The sequence below is a fragment of the Zonotrichia albicollis genome, chromosome 13 (genome assembly GCF_047830755.1).
Source record: "Zonotrichia albicollis isolate bZonAlb1 chromosome 13, bZonAlb1.hap1, whole genome shotgun sequence".
NCBI classification, from domain to species: Eukaryota; Metazoa; Chordata; class Aves; order Passeriformes; family Passerellidae; genus Zonotrichia; species Zonotrichia albicollis.
The window spans coordinates 1,798,278-1,817,389 of NC_133831.1; the positions used below are offsets into that span (position 1 = coordinate 1,798,278).

Below are 19,112 nucleotides of genomic sequence, written 5' to 3' on the forward strand. Positions count from 1 at the left end.
AAAGCTGTGCTTGGTAAAGCTACTCAGAGTTATTCCAATGTGCCTCAGCAGGACTAAGCTGGGAAACCGTGGAATTTTACCCCCCTCTACTGGCAACTCCAAGATCTCCATTTAAAAATCACACATCCAACTGCTGAGGTATTAGGTCAAATAAAGAGGAGGAAAATCTCCAGGATCATGGGTTGGAAGGGACCTCAAAGCTCATCTGGTTCCAGTGGAAGGGACACTTCCCACCAGCCCAGGCTGTCCAAAAGCCCACCTGGAGCAGTGCAGGGATGGGGAGGGTGGTGCAGAAGCCATGAATGGCCAGGAGAGGTTCCATACCCAGGGGTTGGCTGGCATCAGCGGGTGAGGGCCCATGGGAGGGGCCCCGTTGGGGGAGAAGGGCTCAGGTTTGGAGATGAGTGAGTAATTTCCTTTGTCGTTCACTCCAGGGTGGATAAAGCGACAGTTCATGCCCCAGGTGCAGTGTCCTGTGGGAACACACACACAGAGCTGTTAGACCCTGCTCCCAGCAGCACCCCAGCCCCCAAAAAACCCTCAGCAGGCAGGTAAAACCCTGTAAGGAGTAATGTTGTTGGAGGTGTTTGAGTTTTCTCCTCTCCAGCTGGGCTGGGATTTACCTGTTTGCACATACATGGCACTCTCAGCCTGCCAGAGGGGACAAACAGATCCACACACAGATGGATCAATGCACAGGAACCTTATTCCAGTGGGATAAGGGAGGGCTGGACACACTCTGGTAATTAAATGTAGGAATAAACGTATGAGATCCTCATTTGTTAATGACAAACATTTCCCATTGGGAGCTTTGCCTTTCACAGGAAACCTGAGGGCAAAGCAAGGACCACAGAGCATCCCAAACAAACAGGGACAGAATCATGGGATGGTTTGGGCTGGAAGGGCCTTAAAGCTCATCCAGTTCCAATCCCAACATCTTCCACTACCCCAGGCTGCTCCAAGCCCTGTCCAGCCTGGCCTTGGACTCTTTAAGAGATCCAGGGGCAGCCACAATGTCTATGTTTTATTCCCTGAAAATCTCCCTTTATTCACCTCCTCCAGGCTCACCATGCTGATGGCAAAACCCTTTCTGTGTAGTAGCTCCATGAAAATTCAGCTTTGGCCACCAACAAACAGCAAGGTGGCACTGAGGACACTTGGGGCAGAATTTATCATGTAACAGCAGCTTAATGGAGAACCAAAATCCCCAAAGAGGAGCAAGGGCAGCAGCTCTGGCTCCTCCAGCCCCCAGGGTGGGGTTACCTTTCATGAAGAAGCGGCAGGTGGGCCTGGGCCTCACCTTCCTGTCGTTGGGGTCTTTAACCTCCCCTTCTTCCAAGTCATCATCCTGCAACAGACACACAAAGCTGACATTTCATGGGGGACCTGACATTTCCCAGTCTTGTTCAAACACTCAGAGCCACCCTGGGGCAAAACCACAGGAGAAGAACAAGGCCAGGTTACAGGAATGCCCCAGAGCACCTGCACAAGGGGAGGACAGGAGAGTCCAGGTGGCTGTAAAAGCACCTTCCACTGTCCCAGGCTGCTCCAAACCCCATCCAGCCTGGCCCTGGGCACTGCCAGGGATGCAGGGGCAGCCACAATTCTGTGGGCACCCTATGCCAGGGCCTGCCCACCCTCACAGCCAGGAATTCCTTCCCAAAATCCAAATTAATCCTGCCAGTTCCACCTCATTCCATCACTCCATACCCATGTCCAAAGTTCCTCTCCAGGGACAATCTCACAAATGAACTTTTCAGGATAAATCCAACAGATTTCTTCCAGTCATCTCCACCTTCCCTTCCACTCCTCAGCTCCACAGTGGAATTGGGAACCAGCTCAAACAAAACTCTGCCTCATCCCCAGGGACTGCAGCCCCAGGAGAGAATTCTGGTGGCTGCTCCAAGATTAAGAAATAACAGCCATGAAACACCTCCAGAGGAGAAGTTCTTGGAACTTTCAAATACCAGCATTTTCTCCTTTCTCCAAGGAAAAAAAACAACTTCTCTGGTTTTGTTAGGCTGCACTTGGAAAGCCCAAAGGAGCTGGGGATGCAGGAGACAAAGGTACAAAGACCAGAGGTGTGTCAGGGGTACCTGGTCAGGAAATCAGGATTTTATCCTAAAGGACACCCTGGTTTTCCCTCTCTCTCTGCCTCCATTTCTGTTTCCAGCATGTGAAGAGGGAGCATCTGGATGGGCCTTCCCTGTGCCTGGCAACAGCCACTCTCTGGGTGGAAAAGATGAGCAAAATTCCCTCCTTTGATGCACTGAGCAGCTGGCAAGAAGGAAAAGCCATCCCTTGGCTGCAGACAAGCCCAGGAGGGTGAGGAGCCTCTGCTGCTGCACTCCTGAGCCAGCCAGGGACAGGGCTCTGCTCAACAGCACCCGATTTCAAAGCCTGCACTTTTATTCCAATTAAAATCTGCATTAATATTCCCCTCCCTCCACGCCAGGAGGCTGAAAGCAGAAGAAAATGCAGAGCTGGAGGTTTTCCCCAAAGCTGGGGCTGGCTTTCAGGGCTGCATGAATGGGAGAAGCAGCTCCACTCTGCTGCTTTCAAAAGAGCTGTGTGAAGTCTGCAACAAAGGGGGAAGTATTTATTTCTGGGAGGTCTCCTTGGAATCAGGCAGCTGAGAATGCTGTTATGAGTTAATGTATGAAAACCAGGGTACAGATTCATCTCCTGCTTTGTGAGGAGAGCTCCCAAGAATGCCTCAGGCTCCAAAGGAGAGCATTCATATTTTAATCAAGGAGCAGGCATAGAGTCAGGGCTCCAGCAATTTTTTTTTTCTGCCCATAAGATACTGGAATTCCTTCTAACTGATTCAGGAATACACAAAACCTTTGGAAAACACGTGTTGAACAAAATCACCTGCCAGGATAGGCACGAGGGTGAAAAACCATGTCACTTTTGAAAGCAATTAAACTTGTTGATGAATTATGAAGAGTAAAAAGCAAACAAAATTTAGAGAAAAGGGAGGAGGGTGTGTGCAGTGAGGCTCAGGAGCTTGCCAGGCTGCTGTGCCCAGCTCAGAGCCACAGGAATGGGGCTGGGAGGACAGAGCATGTCCCCTGCCCAGCTGAGGAGCCCCAGGAGAGACCCCAGCCCATTCCAGGCCCTCCTTGCCTGTCCCAGGGCAGTCCCACACCCCAGCCCAGAGCTCTGCACCAGCGATTCCTCCTCACATTCCCCCCACTGGGATGCACTTCCAAACCAGGAGCCCACAGGAAGTGTTTTACTGGAATTACTCTGCCCTGTTTCCCTCATGGAAAAGGAGGAAATTGCAGTTCAGCTGCACAGCTCTGCAGAGCTCCCTGCTGAGCACAGCCATGGCTAAAGGTGAGATTTTCCCTAATCCCCACCTGCAACTAAACCCCACTTCTGATTTTTCCGTGTATCTTGGTTGATTCAGACACTGCACATCCCTGACCCCATCCCCAAACCATGCTTTGGGAATTTTCCAGAAACCCCAGCACCTTCCATTGCCCTTCCATGCACCCAGATGCTGCTGGGACAGCAGCAGGATCAGGGTTTGAGCAGCACAGCCACCCCCCAATCTGAACAGCTCCATCCATGGGATTTGCTGGCAGCATCATTCCCAAGTGCCCCTGGAGCTGAGGCAGGGCAGCTTCTCACAGCACTGCAGCCTCCCCACACTGAGAGGGATAAATCAAGAATAAAGCCAATAAATACAACAGAAAAAGGCAAGGTGCAAAAAGCTCATTTGATGGCTGTGCCACAAAGTTTTGGTTCAGCAAATGGATCAGGGCCTGCTCCATGCTCTGGCCTTACCTCCAGGGAAGGGGTTCCCTGCACACCAGGGACAGGGATATTCCCACCAGGAGGAGGAAGGAAGTGCAGTGGGAGAAGCACCCCAGGGCTCTGCCCACCTCCTACTTACATCAATTTCTCCATCATCGATTTCCCCATCATCCTCTTCTTTCTTCTTCTCCTTGAGGGGATCCTGCCCATCCTTCTCATCATCACTTTTACTGCTGGATTTCTTCTCATCCTCAGGGGCATCATCCCCTTTCTCCTCTTCCTCATCATCCTCCCCAGCAGCTTTCTCCCCGTCCTCCTCTGCAGGAGCAGCGCTGGGTTCCTCGGGAACCTCCTCATCATAGTCCAGCTCGTGCTCATCCAGCTCCCTGGTGACAGAGGACACTTCCAGGTCGTTTGTCCTGTCTTCCTCCTCCCCCTTGCGGGGCCGGGGGCTCTTCAGCTCCACGCCCTGCTCGTTGGTGTCGGATTCCTGCGACTTGGCCTCGCTCAGCCGATCTTCCTCCTCGTCAGAGTGGTTCTCCTCCTCCTCTGCCCGGCTCAGGGCCCTGCCTGCCTCCTCCTCCTCGCCCAGGAGGCTCCCCTGGCCACCCTCCCCATCGAGTTCCCGCTCGGAGCCGCTCTCCTTCAGGACCTCCTCATCAGAAAGCTGCTGGTCCTCTTCCTCAGGAGAGCAGGGGTTTCGCTCCGGGCTGTCGGGAACGTCCATCAGTCCCCGCGAGCCTGCAGGGAGAACAGCTCTGGTTATGGGCAGCAAAGGGGGCAGGCAGGCAAACCCCACCCTCAGGGGCTCATCCTCCTGTGCTCTGCTTCCCAAGGAAAGGTTCTTGGAGCTCCTGGAAAGCCAGGCTGGATGGGGCCCTGAGGAACCCACTCCTGGAGGGAGAGGAGCTTTGAGGTCCCCTCCACCCCAAACCATTCTGGGATTCCAGAAATTCAGCAATATGGTTTCCCTTCAAGAGGGAAATTCAGAGTTTAAACTGATTGCAATATTGTCCCAGCCTGGAGTGTGCTGCCCTTCACAGACAGTGACAGAGCCTGAGGTTGGAATTTCATGGAGTCCCAGATTGGTTTGGGTTAGAAGGGATCATAAAGATCCCATCCCACCCCTGCCATGGTAGGAACACCTTCCACTGTCCCAGGGCGCTCCAAACCCCATCCTTGGGCACTGCCAGGGATCCAGGGGCAGCCACAGAAAAAAAATCCCATAAATTATAGAAATGCCTGACTGGAACTGGCTGAGCTGACTGGGTCACATCCACACAAAAGCTCTAAATACCCTAAAAAAAAAAAAAAAAAAGCCATAGAATTACAAATCATCTTCATTTTAATGTGTCCCATGTTTCACTCCAGCTGCTCTCTGCAAGTTCATTTAGTGCTGCCACAAACCCATGGCATAAATGAGCAGAGTTCCACCTGTTATTTTAAAAACCCTTGCAGCAGAAATGCTACAAATGTCAGTCTGGTTGCTTTTTAAACATACCCAGCAATCCATCATGAAATCAGAGTTTACTGATCTTTGATTAAGCTGCCATTTCACCTTTTCCTGACACTTTCCCCTGTTTGTCCAGCTGGTTTTGCACAGGAAAGGTGATTTCCCACCAAAAAGCCACCCAGTCACACCAAACACTGCCCCAAGTAAAGCAAACTGAGCCTTCCCAGCACCTGAACCCCCAAAATCTTCTGGTAACAAACAGAATTTGCTGCAAACTCCCAAGATCAAAGTCCCACTCCAGAAAATGCTGTTCCTTATACTGTGGGAGGTCTGCAGAGGAGTTAAAACCAGAAAATAAATCCAAACCCCTCCCAGAAGCACCTCAAGGTGCATTTTAGGGCTCTCCCCAAGCCCCCAGGGCCCTGCTGCTATCAGGGAATTGATAAACACGAGATGATCTCAGCATCAGCAGGGCCCAGAGCAGCAGAAAATCCACATTTTGAGCTTCCTCTGCACACTGAAGCTGGTTCTGGCTCACCAGCAAAATTCTGATTTCCCTGACAAGGTCAAAGCCAAATGAAAAACCAGAAGTTTCCTCCTGGTGACAACAGCTCTGAGCAGTCCCCCAGGATGGAGCTGAACAAATCCTCTCCTCATTGAGCACATCAAGCCTGATCTGAGCTCATAAATTCCTGCACAAATCATGATTGGCTTTAAGAGCCAGCTCAGATTGAGGATTTTAATTGCCCAAGTGCCTGAGAAGTGACTCTGTGTGAACACAAAGGTCAGCCCAGAGAGGCCACCACAAATATCAAAGCTGCCAGGGCCACGTGGACTCAGGAAATTTGTTTTCTGTTTTCTTGCAAATAAGCAGCAGCAAAAAAATAAGGAAAAAAAAAAGGTATTTAAGTGAAGCAAATGGCTTTTTGTGTTTGACATGCAGACCTTTAGAGGGATGGGAGGAAACAAATATGTTCTGATGGTGAGGAATATAAAACATTGAAATACAAAACACTGACCTGCACGGCAGCTTTTATAAAATCCACAGCATCCAGCAGTTGTAATAATTTCCTATTAATTTCCATCAGCAGAAATGATAAGAAACACAATAAATGATGGCCCAAGTGAGAAGGGCTCAGAAAATCCAGGCAGGGAGGGTTTTTTGGGGTGTAATTCCTTGGATTCAGGGATTGGGCTGCTGCTCCAAGATTCCCCAAAACCAACAAAGCAGATTTTGGCAGCAATCTTACCCTGCATGGAAATGGCCCAAAACAAAGCCCAGATGTCCAAGGGTAAAATCAGCAGCAGGAAAAAAAAATTGTGAGTTGGAAATTAAAAGGAAAACTGCCTGATGATGGAACAGGACAAGTTTAATTCCAGTTTTAAGTGTTGTCTTAATCTGCAAATCAACTTATTCTAAATTTTTTGAATTCTGCAAGGGTTTGGGGTTTTTTTGAGATGGTTTTTTAATCTGCAAATCACTATTTAGCCCAAATCTCTGGAATTGTGAGAGGTGTTTTAATCTGCAAATCACAATTTATTCCAAATCTCTGGAATTGGGAGAGGTTTTTTAATCTGCAAATCACAATTTATTCCAAATCTCTGGAATTCCGAGAGGTTTTTCTGGAGAGGTTTATTTAATCCGCAAATCACAATTTATCCCAGATCTCTGAAATCCTGAAAGGTTTTTGGGGCTTTTTGAGATGTTTTTTAGGGGTTGTTTGGGGTTTTTGTACATTTGGGGTTTTTTAATTGCTTTCTGCTGTCCTTTAGGGAAACATAAAGACAAATATCACAAAAACCTGAGAAAAATTGGCTCCATGGAAGTGCTTTAAATCCAGCAGCAATGACAGAAATGGCAGAGCAGAAACCCCCAGGTTTCATCCTTCCCTCATCATAAACTTGGCCTTTTTTTGTGCCTTAAAACTAAGCCAGTTTCTTCCTAGTTCAAAACCAGTTATAAAAGCAAAAAATTAACTCTCCTAAGCCCCAGATAAGCTTGTTGGACTTGCAGCTCAGGCAAGAGGCAGGGCTGTATTAATGCCTCTCACTGAGCAGCCTTTTATCTTGAGAAATCTTCCAAATTCAGGCAAAGCTGCCTTTGCTCCCAGCTGCACAACTATTTCTGTTCCAAACCAGCTCCTTTTGCTCAAAGTGTGTCAAATGTTCCTTCCCAGAGTGTCTGAGCAGCCTGGAGCAGCACAGGGCACTGGGAATTCCATCCAGGCTCACAAACTCTCCTGCTCCCAGGATAAATGAGCTGGGGCAGCCTTGTCACAGGGAGGAAAAGCAATCAATAATGGACATTTTCAGGCAAAAAAAAAAGGGGTTTTTCCCTGGTTTTGGAATTATTTGGGCATGCCTCAGTGAGCTGAAAGCCTCTTCAAAGCAGGTCAAAGCTTCTCAGGGTAGAAATTGAGGATCTGGCAGCAGAAGTTCCCAGGAGTGAGGAGGTTTTAGCTCCACAACATCTCAGTGAGGTGGAAGTTTCACAGCCTGGACTCTGGAGTATCTCAAATTAGGGAATGAAGGATGAATTTGTGCTTCATTATGCTCCTGGATTGATCAGAGTCCTGTGGCTTGCATGGGTGGGACAGAGATGCTCCTCCTCACCGTGCCTGGATGCACCAGCAAGGAGCCAATCTGTTCCTATTAAAGCCTCCCAGCCTCCTTAGAAACATTTCAAATCACACATTTCCCCCCTAAAAAGGGGAGGAGAAATTTGTGGACATGCTCCAGCAATTTAAACTCACCTGCTTCACTTCTTTTATATTTTTATCAAAGCTTCATGACATCCAAGATGTTTGAACTGAAAGCACTGGGGTTGAGCAGCCTTGCACAGCACTAAAGGCAGGCAGAGAAAAACCCTCTGCTAAATTGCCTTTAAAAATCCACTTCCACCTTGCCAGGATACATTTCAAATAAAATCCTGAACCTCACACTTTTGTTAGCTGATTTTCACAAGGCCAGAGGAGTCAGAGCAGGAATTCTTACCCAGCAGCTTCTTTTGCAAAATCAGGGCAAGTTTCTTATCTGTGTTAATTTAACAGCACCAAAAGTTGCAAAATTAAAAAGGAAGAAATTCCAGGCAGGAACTGAGCTCCTACAAAAACCTGGAGCTGGGCAGAGCCATCCATTTCACCCTTAAAATCCTACAAATGTTCATGGATATGAAGAACCAAGAGCATTCCCAATTTCTGTGCCCCTGGCAGCCCTGGGGATGTCACAGGACACATGGGAAGGAAAGAAGAGAGGAAGCATTTTCCTTCAGGCTGAAATCTTTGGGATAAAAGGCTAAAATCCCATTTCTAGAAGCCAAGGAGGTGCTGTGAATGAGACCCATGAAATCCAGGGGTAAAGCAGGGCAGGAAAGCCCTGGAGGGTGGAAGGGCAGGGCAGGGACCATGAGGGAGCTGAGCAGAGGGAACAGAGCTGACAGGACAGGGGAGGAGAGAAGGGCAGCACACAAAGGCTCAGGGAACAAAAAACTGCAAAAGCAGAAACCAACACAGGGAAAAACGTGGAGGAGCAGTGACAGCAGGAAATGAATTCCTCAGGATCCAGGAGAGGGGAAACACAGAACACTGAGAGGATGAACCTGTGGGCAGCCCTGCCCTGACTGCAATTCCAGCTGCCAGCAGGGTTAATGAACCAAAATCCTCATTTCTGTGCCATCCTTAGGGAGCTCTGAGCTGCAGGGTGCCCAGGGAACTCAGCAGCTCTCAGGGCACCTTCAATGCCCAAGCTCAGCCCTGTGGGGTCAGTTTGGTGCTCAGGGTATTTCCAGGAGCTGGGTCTGAAGCAGAGCTCAGAGAGTTCTAACTGGGAATGTTCCCCTTGGATTTGTGGTGGGCACTGAAGGGAAAGGCAGCTGCAGTTTGTTCTCCCAGCACAGCTGATTTTCCTGCAGCTCTCCCCCAGCAAATGCTCAGTGTGAGCTCTCAGGGCCTCAGGAAGAGACAACCAGAGGGTCACACCTGGGTCCAGCAGGATTTGGGATAATCCCACTCAAAAGACTGATATTGGATCAGCAGCTGCAACTGAGGGACCCCAAACCCATCTCAGAACTGACCCTGCAGGTGATGGACCCCAAACCCACCTGAGAGCTGACCCCACAGGTGATGGACCCCAAACCCATCTCAAAACTGACCCCATGAGTGACAAACCCCAAACTCATCCCAGAACTGACTCCATGAGTCAGTCATGATAAAACCCAAACCCATCCCAGGACTGACCTTACAAGTGACAAATTCCAAACCCATTCAGACCTGACCCTGCAGGTGAGGGACCCCAAACCCACCTGAGAGCTGACCCTGCAGGTGATGGACCACAAACTCACCTCAGAAGTGACCCTACAGGTGACAAACCCCAAACTCACCCCAGAACTGACCCTGCAGGTGACAAACCCCAATCCCACCCCAGAACTGACCCTGCAGGTGACAAACCCCAATCCCACCCCAGAGCTGACCCTGCAGGTGACAAACCCCAATCCCACCCCAGAGCTGATAAAGGATCAGCAGCTGCAACTGATGGACCCCAAACTCATCCCAGAACTGACCCCATGAGTGACAAACCCCAAACCCATTTCAGACCCTGCAGGAGACAAACCCCAAACTCATTCAGAGCTCACCCTGCAGGAGACAAACCCCAAGCACTCTCAGCTGCCGTGGTGCCCGGGGTGTGCCCGCTCACCTCCGAGGCTGCTCTCGTGCCAGGCGGGGCTGTCCGGTTGTGCCCCCGCGGTGCCCGCTCACCTCCGGGGCTCCTCTCCTGCCAGGCGGGCTCTCCTGCCGTGCCCCCAGGCCGCGGCTGCTGGCGCTGTCCCTGCTCCCGCTGCCAGCCGAGGGGGACAGTCAGAGCCACCCGCACGCCGTGTCCCTGCCGAGCCCCGCTGTCCCCCGGCTCCCCGGTCCCATTCCCGGTCCCGACCGAGCGGGGAATTCATTCATTTCCGCGCCCTCCGGCCTCCCGCCGACCCCCTCTAGATCACCGCGGGGCCCTGCCCTGCTGTCCCCGCCGCCCGCCCCATTCCCGCTCCCGGGGCTGCCCCCGTCCCCCCCTCCCCGGTGCCGCCCCCGCTCCCCCCGCCGGGCCCGGGCCCGCCCCCCCTCCCGGGCGCTAGGCCGCGGCGGCGCGGGCGGCGGCTCACCGGTGTCGGGGGGCGGCGGGGGCCCGGCGCGGTGCGGGGCGCGGCGGGGGCGGGCCCGGGACGGCGGGGGCCGGCGGGGACCGGCGGGGCGGCGGCGGCAGCGCGGGACGGGGCGGCGGAGCGGCCTCTACTCGCGGCGGCGCAGGGCGGCCATGGCGTGACGTCATCCGCGCGCGACGGGGCCCGGCGGCGCGAGGCGAGGGGAGGGGGGAGGGCGCGCTCTGATTCCCCCCCCCCCGGTCTCTTAAAGGGGCCGCGCACGGCATGGACGGAGCGCAGGTGTGCGCGCACAGCTGGACGCGTGAACGCGCCAACATCTGCACTGGGGGTGTGTGCAGGCGTGCACGTGGAGGGAGAAGGATGTGCCAGGTTCCAGATGTGCCCGGGTCGCACCCACGCACAGGGACGGGGCACCCGCGTGCCGCCGGATCGGGGAATGTTCGGGAGCTCTGCCAGGGACACCTGGGGCAGGTGACACGGGGACATATCCAGGTGGCTTTAGGATGGCTCCAGACAAGAGCCCCCACATCCCTGGGCAGCTGTGCCAGGGCTGTGCCACCCTCCATGGGCACAGGCTCTCCTCGCGTTCAGAGGGAACCTCTCGTGGTTTGGTTCGTGGACAGTGCAGTTCCTCCTGTCCCTGGGCACCCCTGGGAGCAGCCTGGCACCGTCCTGTGACACCCACGGGAGCGTTTGTAGGGATTGATGGGACCCTGTCAACCGGACCTTCCCCGAACGGACCCGCCCGGCTCCCGGTGTCCCCCCAGCCGGACGGGCCCGGCTCCCGATGCCCCCTCAACCGGTCCACCCCGAGCTCCCGGTCCCTCCCCGGCCGTACCGGTCCCATTGGGCCCGGCGGGCAGGAGGGTGCGGCCTGGGGAGGGAGGAGCCTCTGTGACAGGTACATAAGGGCAGGTGAGGAGGACGGGCTGGATCCTCGGGAGAAGAGCTGCTGTTCCTTGGAGGTGAGAGGATGGGAGCTCTGCTGGACCCCCGTGAGGCTCCTGGCTGGACATACCCCTGGATCAGGCTCCAAGCTGGAGCCACCCCTGGAGCGGCAGGGCTGGGGTGCTCCCATGGGTGTCCCTGGCCCCAAAGCCCCGGTGCCCTCTCCCAGGAGCCCAGGGCTGCTGTCTCACCTTTGCTCCAGCGCTGACTCAGCCCCCGCGTGTCCCTTTGCGCAAGAGCCCTGCTGGCAGGGGACTCTGGCCGGGCGGCCACCGCTGGCCTGGCCCCGGCCAAAGGGCAGGACCAGCCCCTGTAAAGGCAGCGGTGACGGAGCTCAGGCTCAATTCTGTCACCGGCATTGCCAGCAGGGAGATCTGGAGCAGACGGGAGCTGAAAGCAGCAGAAAAACCCCTGGAGCAGAGTTGGACGTGCTGGTGGGAACAGATCTTGAGCTGACAGGAGCCACTGTCCTTCCTCCCCGCAGGCTGCTCCGTGCTCTTTGGAAGATGGACTACGCCAAATCCCTGAGCCAGCGCCTGGCTGCCCCCGTGTCCAAGTAAGTGCCATGGACCCCCTGTCCCCAGCATGGGGGACATCCCCCCGATCCCTCCCTGGGTGCTGTCACTGCCAGGGGGTACTGCTGGCTCTCAGAACACCCCAATCCCTGTGTCCCTTCCCAGATGTGTCTCAGCCAGCGCCTCCATGACCCAGCAGCTGCTGGCGGGCCCGGCCCCACGGCCCAAGCCCTACCGCGTGTGCAACGGGGACCGCAGCGTGCGCAAGGGTGTCATGGCCCCCAGCCTGGCCGAGCTGCTGCGCCAGGTCTGTCTGTCTGTCTGTCTGTCCCTCTGTCTGGGCTCTGTCTGCCTGCCCAGGGCCTGCCCCCAGCCCTGCTCACCCCCAGCCCCTCCACAGGCCCAGAGCGCCCTGGCCCTGCCTGCGCCCATTGCGCTGGTGCTGGATGAGGACGGCACCGCTGTGGAGACAGAATCCTTCTTCCGGACCCTGGAGGAGGGCACGGCCCTGATGGCCCTGAGCAAGGGGCAGAGCTGGACTGCCCCCAAGGTGAGGGACCCCTGAGGGGCTGGTTTGTCCCCTCTGTCCCACGCTGAGGTGGGATTGGGAGCATGGGGTGCAGCAGGTGACCGTGGTGCTGCTGTTCCACAGACACGCGGCTACCAGGTGAGCCCGTCCCGCAAGCCCCCGCGCAGGATCGATGTCGCCTGCGTCACCTTCGACCTGTACAAGACCCACCCGAAGGACCTGGGCTGCCTCAACGTCAAAGCCACCCTGTATGGCACCTACAGCATGTCCTACGACCTGCGCTGCTACGGGGCCCGGCGTCTGGTGAAGTGAGTGTGGGGGTTTGGGGACACAGGGGACGCTCTGGGGACAGGGACACTGCCCAGCCCAGCTGTGCCATGCTGACCCCTCTCTCCCTGCCCAGGGAAGCCCTGCGCTGGGCGCTGTTCAGCATGCAGGCCACGGGCCACGTCCTGCTGGGCACCTCGTGCTACATGCAGCAGCTCCTGGATGCCACCGAGGAGGAGCAGAAGGAAGAGGAGAAGAACTCGCTGCCCCTGCAGAACCTCCTGCCCTGCAGCCTCCCCGCCCTGCCCTACAAGAAGATGTCACAGTGAGGCTGGCTGGCCTGGCCTGTCCCCTCTGCTGTCCCCCCAGCCCTCAGGGGTCTCAGCACCCTGCTAGGTCAATGCCTGGGCAGAGGCTGCCACGGTGCCTGGCACAGCCTCTCCTTGCACTCCGCTGGCTGAGTGTGGCCAAGCCTGCTCTGGAATAGCTGCTGCTCTGTAAATATATTTATTTAAGTAAAGGTCTCCTGAATTCAGCTGTGTTTTGTGCTGTCTTTGTGGGGGGGGACACCCAGGATACTCAGCCCTTGCACTGCTTGGCACCCTGAGCTGGTGGTGGTGTAAGAGGTGCCAGGAGGGAACCTGTCGCAAGCGCTTCCCCAGGGGAGCTGCTGCCTTCATCATCCTCCTCCTCCTCCCTGGCACCAGAGCCTGGCTCCCACCCCTTGGCACAGAGCTGAGACACCCACAACACAGTAATGGGGCTAACCCCAAAGCCCTGGCCTGTGGCAGCTGGCACCATGCCTGCCCTTGCTCCCTTTAAAGGGATGAGAGATCTCCCTGTGCCCCTGTCTGTGCAGGGCTGGCACAGAGGGAGGGACACGAGGGGGTGTTCTGGTCCCTGGGGTCCCCAGCCCCATTGGCAGCCCTGGGCAGGGGCAGTCCCTGTGCCCACCCCAGCCTTGCACAACCCTGGGTGCTGCTGCTGGCCTGGCTGGGTCCGGGGGCATCCCAAGGGCTCAGCAGCTCCAGGGATACCAGCTGGGAAACAAACAGGGCTGGGGGCACTGGGCTCTAGTGACCTGGCCCTTGGGACTGTCCCCAAGTGTTCCCAGAAAGATCCTGAGGCACAACCCCTGCCAGAGAGGGTGGGAGGGGGAGGAAACAACCCACTGCCTGCCTCTGCTGGACTGGAAATACTGGGAAGCACTGGGATGAGCTGTTGGGAGGTGAGGAACCATGCTCTGGGGGTCCTTAGGGCCATCCCCCCCCGTCCCCTGTGGGGGACACCCGACCTGAGCCGCACTCACCTGGGCACCCACAGCAGGGTCTGGAGCTGCAGGCAGGGACTGCTCCTGTGGCAGAGACCTGAGCCCCACCCGACGCTGTGGGGCTTAATTACCCTGATAATTAATGAGCCATCAGCACCAGCTGAGCCCCATCTGGGAGCAGCACTTTGCCCCATGGCTGCTGAGGAGCCACGCGGGGACAGCGTGGGGACATCATGCCCTGTCCCTGCTGTCACCGTGGCTGTACACACCCCATGGCCCAGCCCCTTGAGGTGCTGGTGTCCATGCCAGCCCCCCCAGTGTCCCCCACCCCACACACGCGTTTAGCAGACATATTTATTTCTGTACACACTTATTTATACACACAGTTCCCAGGGCAGCTCCATCCTTGCAGGGTCTGCTCTGCGGTGGGGACACCCCCAGATTTCCTGGGGGGCCGTGCCCCCCACCCCAGCCCCGTAGTGTCTACGGGGCAAAGCCCCCTGCAGCCCCCAGGGCAGGGCTATGCACAGTCCTCCTGCCTCAGTTTCCCCCCGGGGCACAGGTGGGGGCTGACCCCACCTCCAGTGTCCTCGCCCCCCAACCTGGATGACATTTGGGGCTCTCCAGATGCCAAAGCTCCCCCGGTGGAGCCTCCTGGGGGGATCCTCCATCACCCCAACCCCTGCACAGGGAGGGGGTGTCAGGCACCGGTTCCACCCCCCAGCCCCTGCAGCCCCCTGAGTGGTGCCAGGGGACTCCGGGGGGGTTACTTGACGTGCTCGGCAGCGTGGGAGGAGCAGTAATACTTCTTGTGGGCGATGAAGGTGGACAGGCTGCTGAACTTGATGTTGCACAGGCGACAGTACCTGTGGTTGCCGTTGGGCACCGGGCCGGGCACGGCCTTGCCCGGGGGGGTCTGCACCCCCCTGTCCGTGTAGGCGGGGGGCGTGGGGGGCTTGCGGGGGGCTTCCCGCAGAGCCTCGGGGGCTGCGGGCGAGGCGGGCGAGCCGGGGGGCCGCGGGCTGTCCCTGCTGTCCCTGCCCTCCTTGGCGCTGTCCCGGCGCAGGCGAGGGCCGGGCGGGCGCGGAGGGGACACGGCGGGCAGCGGGGGCTCGGGCGTCCTGCTGGCACCGGGCGCATCCGGTGGTCCCGGCTTGGCCACGAAGAGCCCGTGGGCGTTTCGGAAGTGCTCCAGGAGGTCGCCCTTGATGGCCCCGTTGAGGGGACAGTAGGGACAGGCAGCCAGGGGACCCTTGGCCCCCGGCGGCGGCAGGGAGCCCTTGGGGTGACGCTGCAGCGAGTCCGCCCCGGGGTAAGGGATGCCGGGGCTGCCCGCCGGGGCCGCCCTCACCCGCACCCCTCCTTCGGGGTCCCCTTCACCGGGGCTGCCGGGGCTGTGCCGGCCCTTGAGCGGGGCGGCCATGGCGCCCTTCATCTTCTGCAGGTGCTCCAGCGTTCGGGGCTGCAGCGGCGTGGCCGGGCACTGGTACTTCTTGTGCGCCAGGTACGCGTCCAGGCTGTTGAAGCTGATGCGGCACGCCGTGCACTCGTGGTAGTCGGCCAGGGGCAGCAGCGGCGCCGGTGCCGGTACCGGTGTGGGTGCCGGCTCGCTCTGCCAGCGCGGCTTCTTGCTCAGGTCGATGGGACCCTCGGCGTCCATGGGGCTGGCGCGGGGCTCGGGGGCGGCCGCGGGCGGCTCTGCGGGCGGGGGCTCCGGGGCCGGCGGGGGCTCCGCGGGGCGGCGAGCGGCGCCGTGGATCTCGTAGAGCTTGCGGCGCTTGCGGGTGCGCAGGGGCTGCGGCAGGAAGGGCACTTTGGGGGCGGCGGGGCGGCGCAGGGGGGGATCGTGCCGCGAGGCGCAGTAGAAGCGCTTGTGCACCACGTAGGTCTCGTGGCGGCTGAAGCGGATGTTGCAGGCCTCGCACAGCGTCTTGCTGGGGTCCTCGTCCCCCTCATCGCCCACCGAGCTGCCGGGGCTCTGGCTGTCCTCGCTGCACCGCCCCGAGTTCCCCTCTGCCTCGGGGGACCCCGCTTTGGTGCCCCCATCCTCAGCCTTGCCCTCCGGTGTGGCGGATGGCGGGGTGGCATCGCGGCCGGCGTCCCCGTCCCCCACTGCCGGGCCCTGCCCGTTGCCCGCCTGAGGGGACAGCAGTGTCCCCGGGGCCAGGGGACCCTTGGGCGCCCCGGGGGGAGCTTTGAGCTTGCGTGCCCCGGGGGGGCTGTCCTCGGCCAGGTGGCGGCTGGAGCAGTACAGGCGCTTGTGCACGTAGTAGTTGTTGATGTTGTTGAAGGTGATCTCGCACTCGAAGCACGTGGCACCCTTGGGCACCGGCGGCGTGCCCGTGTAGATGGCAGGTGGCACCGTGCCCCCGTGGCCCTGCTTCAGCCGGCTGTGCACCAGCTCCGACATCTTGGCCAGGATCTCCGAGGCCTGCGGCACCACGGCGGCCTCGTGGCCGAACACATACTGCGGCAGGAACACGGTGCCGCCGGCCGTGCCCGTCCCCGGCTCGCTGGGCACGGGGCTGGAGCCCGGCGTGGGGCTGGCGAGCTCTGACTTCACCTTGGCCGATGCCAGGCTGCGGGGGGACGAGGTCCGGGAGCCGCCCTCGGGGCTGCCGGCCCCCTCCCCGCTCCTGGGCGCCTCCGCCTCGCTGGCCGGGCTGCCCGCCGGCTCCTCCTTGATGCGCACGGGCTCGCCGGACATGGAGGAGGAGGAGGATGAGGAGGATGCTGATGAAGGCCCTTCCCCGTTCTGCGGCTGGGCTGGGGGTGAGAGTTTGCCGGCCCGGGGGTCAGGGGGCGAGGCGGGCGGTGCCGGTACCGGTGGTGTCGGTGTCGGTACCGGAGCGGTGTCGGGGCCGGGCAGCACCACGTGCGGCGGCAGGGCCGGCAGAGCCTCGGGCAGGAACGCGCCCAGGCTGCACTTGCGCAGGGACGCGTTGTTCGGCTGGCTCAGCCCTGCAGGGGGACAGAGGGGACAGTGTCACCAACAGAACCAGCACAGGGAGGATCAGCACTGGGAGCACCAGCATGGGGTGCTGCCCTGGCCCCCCGTTATGACACCCCCAGGGCAGGATCCTCACCCCGTTCCCTGTTCCACACATTCTGGCAGAGGGATGTTTGCCATGTCCTGTTCCCAACACCCCTGGCACCCCATTCCCCATTCCTAACATCCTGGCACAGGGACAATGTACCAACCCCACCTCCCTTCCCACCAGCAGGCCCAGCTGGGGACAAGCCCTGGGGGACAATGCCATCCCATGTCCCCCATGGCCACAGCCCTAGGACTCACCAGCAGCGAGGGGTTTGGCAGCAGGAAGGGCTGACCCAGGTGAGAACACCTCGCCTTTGGAGCCTGGCTGGCAGATCATGTGGTTGGTGACCAGGTGGCTGTACAGGATGTCCCTCGTGGTGGAGATGAAGCCACAGCTGTGGCAGACACCTGAGGGGACAGAGCACGGGGCTGAGCAGGAAGGACAGTGCCCATCCCTGGGTGGCACAGGGCTGTCCCCGTGGGTCACTCACCGTTCAGGGTGTCCGTGTGCACCTTCAGGTGCCGCTCACAGTTGGCCTTGGTGGTGAAGGCCGACAGGCAGATCAGGCAGACAAACGGCCGCTCTCCTGCCGGACAGATGGACACTCAGTGCTGAGGGCAGGGAGACAGGGACTCTGGGGACACCCACAGGGCCAGCTCCCTCTGTCTCTACAGGTCTGAGATGGGGAAAGACCTACAAGCGAGCTGTGCCAAACCAGTGCCCCAAACCAGCTGGGGAGAGCCTCACCCCACTGCCCAGTGTGCTCCAGCCCTGCATCCTCCCTTCCCCTCCAGCAGCTCAGCCTCCTCTAACCCGTCACCATGCTGCCACCCCAAAGCCTCCAGACCAGGGGTGCCATGCCAGGCCGTGCCATACCGCTATGGCTGCGCATGTGGATCTCCAGGGAGCTGGCACTGGGACAGCTCTTCTTGCACTGAGGGAAGGGGCAGACCCTCTCGTTGGGATAGGTCTCCTTGGGCTTCTCGTCCAGGGCGGGGGAGCCGGCGCGGGCGCTCTGCCGGCTGGCACAGTAGTACATCAGGTGCGCCTGCAGGTTGCGCTCGCTGCGGTACCAAATCCCGCAGTCCTTGCACGGGAACACGTCCTCTGTGGAGAGCAGGGGACAGGGACACTGCTGTGGGACAGGCTGGGGACAGGAACATTGCTATGGGACCAGCTGGGGAGCCCCGCAGGGCTGTGGTGCTGTGTGCGTCTCCCCGCATGTCCCTCCCAGCGTGTCCCTCTCTGTGTGTCCCCCCTTGTGTCCCTCTCCGTGTCACTCCCAGCATGTCCCTGTGTGTCCCTTCCCATGTGTCCTTCTCCACGTGTCCTTCTCTGTGTGTCCCTCTCCGTGTGTCCCTCCCAGCGTGTCTATACAAGCGTGTCCCTCTCTGTGTGTCCCTCTTCGTGTGTCCCTCTCCGTGTCTCCCATGTCCCTCCCCATGTGTCCCTCCCCGCATCTCCCTGTGTGCCCCTCTGTGCTTATCCCTCTCCATGTGTCCCTCCCCACATGTCCTTCCCCATGTGTCCCCTCCCTGTGGGTCCCTTCCCGAGTGTCCCTCCCCTCATGTCCCGCCCTGCATCCCTCCCCAGGTGTCCCTCCCTGCCTCTCCCTCCCCGTGTCCCCCCGGCCTCACTGTTGACCACGGCGGTGGCCAGGATGGCGGCCATGCCGGCCTGCTGTGGCAGCAGCTGGATGTCGGAGTGCAGCGCCGCCGGGTACGGGGACTCGCCGGGCTCGGCTTTCACGCTGTGCTTGGGGACAGCCGGCGGCTCCGCCACCACCAGGGCGCTCAGGGGCTCGTCCTCCCGCAGCGCCCGCGTCGTGCGGCACCACAGCGCTTCGTCTGCAGAGGGGACAGCGGTGAGCGGGGACACCGCACCCCGTCCTGCCCGCCTGGCCCGGCCCCTCCGTCCCGCCCTGTGCCCGCAGTCCCGGCACGGCCGCTGCTCCCTCCCGGCCACGGCCTGGAGATGGCGGTGTCTGCCCGCGCTGAGCCCGCACCGCCCGCCCGGAGCCGCTCCGGCTTGTGCCCGGGTCTGCACATAGCCCGGTGCCACCCCTGCCACATCCCGGTGCCACCCCTGCGACATCCCTGTGCGACCTCTGCACCCATCCCTGTGCAATCCCTGTGTGATCTCTGCATCCATCCCTGTGCCCATTCCTGCGTCCATCCC

General features: G+C 58.8%; 3 protein-coding genes across 10 annotated transcripts in view; 1 reads left to right on the top strand and 2 right to left on the bottom strand.

The window, feature by feature from the left end:
• Positions 1-10,238, bottom strand: part of ZC3H18 (zinc finger CCCH-type containing 18) — a 46,233-nt gene extending 35,995 nt beyond the window's left edge. For 2 of the 4 annotated variants that reach the window (XM_074550743.1, XM_074550740.1), the window contains exons 1-4: positions 9,911-10,236; positions 3,905-4,506; positions 1,264-1,348; positions 325-473 (exon numbers count right to left, since the gene is read on the bottom strand). In XM_074550743.1, coding sequence (XP_074406844.1) covers positions 325-473; positions 1,264-1,348; positions 3,905-4,492 — 822 coding nt within the window. In that variant the 5' untranslated portion in view covers positions 4,493-4,506; positions 9,911-10,236. Of the gene's footprint in view, positions 1-324; positions 474-1,263; positions 1,349-3,904; positions 4,507-9,910 lie in introns of all 4 variants that reach the window. The other 2 variants (XM_074550742.1, XM_074550741.1) reach the window with 2 other exon arrangements.
• A 329-nt stretch (positions 10,239-10,567) lies between these two features.
• CIDEC (cell death inducing DFFA like effector c) lies at positions 10,568-13,161 on the top strand. Of its 5 annotated transcripts, none has more exons than XM_074550748.1 (6): positions 10,568-10,695; positions 11,800-11,871; positions 11,996-12,137; positions 12,231-12,380; positions 12,483-12,667; positions 12,763-13,161. In XM_074550748.1, exons 2-6 carry the CDS (start codon positions 11,822-11,824, stop codon positions 12,953-12,955), a joined length of 720 nt encoding a protein of 239 aa, XP_074406849.1. In that variant the 5' UTR covers positions 10,568-10,695; positions 11,800-11,821; the 3' UTR covers positions 12,956-13,161. The 5 variants fall into 5 exon arrangements, with proteins under 5 accessions (XP_074406849.1, XP_074406845.1, XP_074406848.1 ...); XM_074550744.1 differs by having other exon boundaries at positions 10,570-10,646; XM_074550747.1 differs by lacking the exon at positions 10,568-10,695 and adding an exon at positions 10,715-10,838.
• A 1,075-nt stretch (positions 13,162-14,236) lies between these two features.
• The window catches only part of ZFPM1 (zinc finger protein, FOG family member 1), a 36,406-nt gene continuing 31,530 nt past the window's right edge, over positions 14,237-19,112 (bottom strand). The window contains exons 6-10 of the mRNA XM_074550751.1: positions 18,572-18,781; positions 17,811-18,041; positions 17,425-17,520; positions 17,192-17,341; positions 14,237-16,857 (exon numbers count right to left, since the gene is read on the bottom strand). Of these exons, the coding sequence (XP_074406852.1) occupies positions 14,663-16,857; positions 17,192-17,341; positions 17,425-17,520; positions 17,811-18,041; positions 18,572-18,781 (2,882 nt within the window). The 3' untranslated portion in view covers positions 14,237-14,662. The remainder of the gene's footprint in view (positions 16,858-17,191; positions 17,342-17,424; positions 17,521-17,810; positions 18,042-18,571; positions 18,782-19,112) is intronic.

What these genes read in the sequence shown, in the direction of transcription:
- CIDEC (XM_074550746.1), top strand. Translation starts at nt 11,444, where the DNA reads ATGGGTGTCCCTGGCCCCAAAGCCCCGGTGCCCTCTCCCAGGAGCCCA. An exon ending in CTGGCTGCCCCCGTGTCCAA is followed by an intron (nt 11,872 to 11,995) that starts GTAAGTGCCATG and finishes GTCCCTTCCCAG; the next exon opens with ATGTGTCTCAGCCAGCGCCT. An exon ending in TGGCCGAGCTGCTGCGCCAG is followed by an intron (nt 12,138 to 12,230) that starts GTCTGTCTGTCT and finishes GCCCCTCCACAG; the next exon opens with GCCCAGAGCGCCCTGGCCCT.